This window comes from Aureococcus anophagefferens (genome assembly GCF_000186865.1).
Source record: "Aureococcus anophagefferens unplaced genomic scaffold AURANscaffold_7, whole genome shotgun sequence".
Lineage (NCBI taxonomy): Eukaryota > Pelagophyceae > Pelagomonadales > Pelagomonadaceae > Aureococcus > Aureococcus anophagefferens.
This window is the reverse complement of record NW_008705567.1, coordinates 78,361-81,750: the sequence shown is the minus strand read 5'-3', so window position 1 is coordinate 81,750 and position 3,390 is coordinate 78,361. Positions and strand designations below refer to the sequence as shown.

At 57.7% G+C, this 3,390-nt stretch overlaps 1 protein-coding gene across 1 annotated transcript in view; it reads left to right on the top strand.

Annotated features, from left to right (window-relative positions):
• Positions 1 to 3,047: 3,047 nt before the first annotated feature.
• Positions 3,048 to 3,390, top strand: part of AURANDRAFT_71414 (hypothetical protein) — a gene marked incomplete at both ends in the record, with an annotated part of 4,230 nt that continues 3,887 nt past the window's right edge. The window contains one exon of the mRNA XM_009038174.1: positions 3,048 to 3,374. Within this exon, the coding sequence (XP_009036422.1) occupies positions 3,246 to 3,374 (129 nt within the window). The remainder of the gene's footprint in view (positions 3,375 to 3,390) is intronic.

Here is a 3,390-nt window from a genome sequence, read left to right as displayed (position 1 = left end):
TGGCACGTTTCGCCTCATCTTTCGCCAAAAGGCGACGTTGGAAATCCCGTTCAATGCGACACGTGATGACCTTGAGACTCTTATTGAAGCTCTCAATACGATCACGGACGTCGATGTTGTCTTTTCCAATGGAAACTCGACTTGCACTGACTCATCCCTCGGATATAATGTCGTCGGCGTCACCTTCAATACGGAGCACGGGGACATTCCTTCAATGACAGCTGACACGAGCCTTCTTTACGATACAAATTATGGGACACAGATCGGGGGTGGCACGGTCACCTTCTTCACAGACGGTGCCGCAGCTACAAGTAATGATCTAGTTGTCTCTGTGGTTGGCACCACAGAGGAGATTGAGTGTTCAGGCCGGGGGCTTTGCGATCGCCTGTCCGGGACATGTTCTTGCTTTGACGGCTACTCTTCCTCCGATGGTATGGGAGGCAGTGGCTCCCAGGGCGATTGCGGCCACCGTAGTCTCTGTAATGCTGCCTGGTGTGCGCAGTGAGCATGTCTGGACTGAAATCTTGTTATTAGCTCACTACATCCGGGTATCGGAGCCTTCTTATCGGATATCGAAGATGGGAAGGGCCAAGTACTAAACATGGATCTCTCCAAGTCTGCCTACCGAAATCTTTGTGTCCAGCCGAATTCCATTCCGAATTCGAAGAGAACTGGCAGAATGGAACCTTGCGGTCGCGAGGACGGTTGTGTGTGTGGAAGAGGCGGGAGGCACGCCCACCAGTGTCAATGTTGACTTCTCTACAAACGGGAGGCCTGAAGACTGGTGGTCTGTCACCTTGAGACAAGTAGCACTGGGCTATTTTGCCATTGGATAACAGAAGTGAATCCACAAAAGCGACATGGGTGGTAGCAAACCGCGGAGAAATAAAGTACGGGGGGAAAGAGGAAGGGGCCCAACCAGGGGTATTCTCATATCTACCCTAATTGGAGCGAAACCTCCCCGCCTGTTGGAGTGCGGTTTTGTTGCCAAGTTGGGCCTAAACTCAAGCGCCGCCAACTAAAGGCCCGCAACTCAACCCCGCCGCCGGCCGTAGCACGTGACGACGAGTAGCCCAATCGCGCGAACACGACGAGGCCGCTCCTTACCCGGCCCGTCGCGCGTGGGAAAAGGACCGGAGGGATAAGACTCGGTGGAAGTCAGTGCAGTGATGGCGACCGCGCGCGCGCAGTGGCCGCGGTGTGCTCGAATCGATCTGTGATGCGCATCTCGGCCTTGGTGGTCGCATTCTTGCGTCCGATCTGGCCCATGGGTCCGTCCGACCTGCCTGGAGGCCCCAACACTAACGTGAGCAGCCCCCTGGCCAACCAGGTACACTCGATGGCGCTTGACAGACCTCCAGCGTACGCAGAGCGAGATCATAGACGCGCGAGACTTACAAACGTTGCAAGCTCAGGAACAGAGGCAAATATCACCAAGGGACAGGCTGACTACGTCGCTTAGCTGGATTTGTGCAAAGTTTGCCAAAGGCGGACAAGAACTTACTAGAGCAGGTCTATATGACTCTTGCGCCAATCGACGAAACATAAATTCGAGAAGCTATTGTGGCTTCCGCTAACCTATAAGGAGGTAGCTGTTTTCTTTAGTAGGATACGCGGAAAAGGTACCCTCTTCTTTCTTTCTCTTGCACACTTTTAGCGACCGAGGACCCCGAGTCTGGGGGTTGCATAGGCAGCTCACCGCTTAGGTGGCGATGCGCGACAAGTACGCCCGCTGCTAGCTCGGCCCCATCGAGGCCGTTTTGCGGTAAAGTAAAGGCTTTTTTAATGGGGCGGCGCCCCATTTACGAATCAAAAACTTTACCAAACCCCCGGCCAAGTCTCTATTTTCTAGGATTTTTTGAAGATAACGATGAGCGCGGGCTGCGCTTCGCAGAGCATGGGCGAGTCGCCTCTTTCGGCGCGCAATGCGGGTGTCTCGGGGCATACGATCGTCCCCGCTTCCTCCGCTGGAGACCGCGTGCTGGCATGTCGATGAATGGTCGAATCGCCGGCAAACTTTGTGGGATTGGTTGTGTGATCATGGGCCACAAAGGGAGGGCGTTTATGTACGGGAACGGCTGATGAGGCCCGAAATAAGTTCTTCCCAACCGCTGGATGCCCCGCTGGACGGGAGGGGGTCGCGGCTTCGAATCTCCCTTCCGCGAAGCGGCGCGGACGGCGCGGACGGCGCGGACGGCGCGGACGGCGCGGACGGCGCGGACGGCGCGGACGGCGCGGACGCGGCACGGGGTCACTTTTTTTGTTCCAACGAGTGATCTCACGGATGAAATAAGATCTCCGATGCTGGGAGAGGTCGACAGAGAGATACGACCCCGACTCCGCGGACAACGAGGCCGGGCGCTGCGCACCGTGGCCCGAGTGCGTGACCGCGCCGCAGGAGCCATCCGAGTTTCCCGACGCTCTGCGTTCCTGTTAGCCCCGCCCCGGTCCCTACGGCCCTAAAGGAGCGGTCTGCGCCGGCTCGGGGTCGCTCTGGTGCCGTTTGGAGTCTAGCCTGGCGTACTTGTCGTGCTTCGCCACTTAGTGTTGCCAGATCCCGGCCGGTCGGCAGGGCAGTGTAAATATCCACCTTTCTAGTCTACAGTGAAGGCGCTTATATTCCTTTACACGAGCAGAGCACCTCCGGAGTCACCCATGGGTAGCCTGAGTACGAGGTGTCCACCGCTGCCACCTAGGCCCCAGGCGTCGCGCTCCACGACCAGCTCGGCGCGAGGGGCTGCCTCTCGGAGACACGAGCGCCGGCGCCGAGTCGGGTGCAACATCAGCTCGAGTTCGAATCGACCAACTTGAATGGGAAGCTCGCATTCGCGCGCCGCGCGCGGCGACGCCATGGCCTCGATTCCGAGCCGGCAGCCTCGGCGCATGACCCAGGAGCCCCCGCGGCCTACCCTGCGAGTCCGCTGGCCAAATCCGCGGGATTGGGGCGTCGCGGAAGTCGACCCCCGGACGTGGGTTGCGGCCCTGTCGTCAACTAGTCCAAAATACAACTAGCGCTGATTATATCGTAAGTCCGAAAAAAGAATAAGGTGCGTGGATGGCGTCTGCCCCGTGGGCATGGGCGATGAGCATTGCGTCAGTTTGGGCGACCTTTATCAAGGCGAGGCGAAATGTAGCAGTCGGGAGCTTGAGACGTGAGATGCAAGAATGGCCAGGGGAAATCCCGAGTCTGATCCCAACAACCCCTCCAACCCCAAGACCCGCTACTTACTTCGATCCGCTTTGTAATGATGGGAGAATCAAGGAGGAACAAAAAAAAGCTTGTCGGGACTATGGCAGCGATAGAGACTGCTGCACGGCCTTCCGCCAAGGACAAAGTTGCGAGAAGGGTGGGCAATTCCATCCCGGGAGTCGGTTCGTCCCGTCTACATC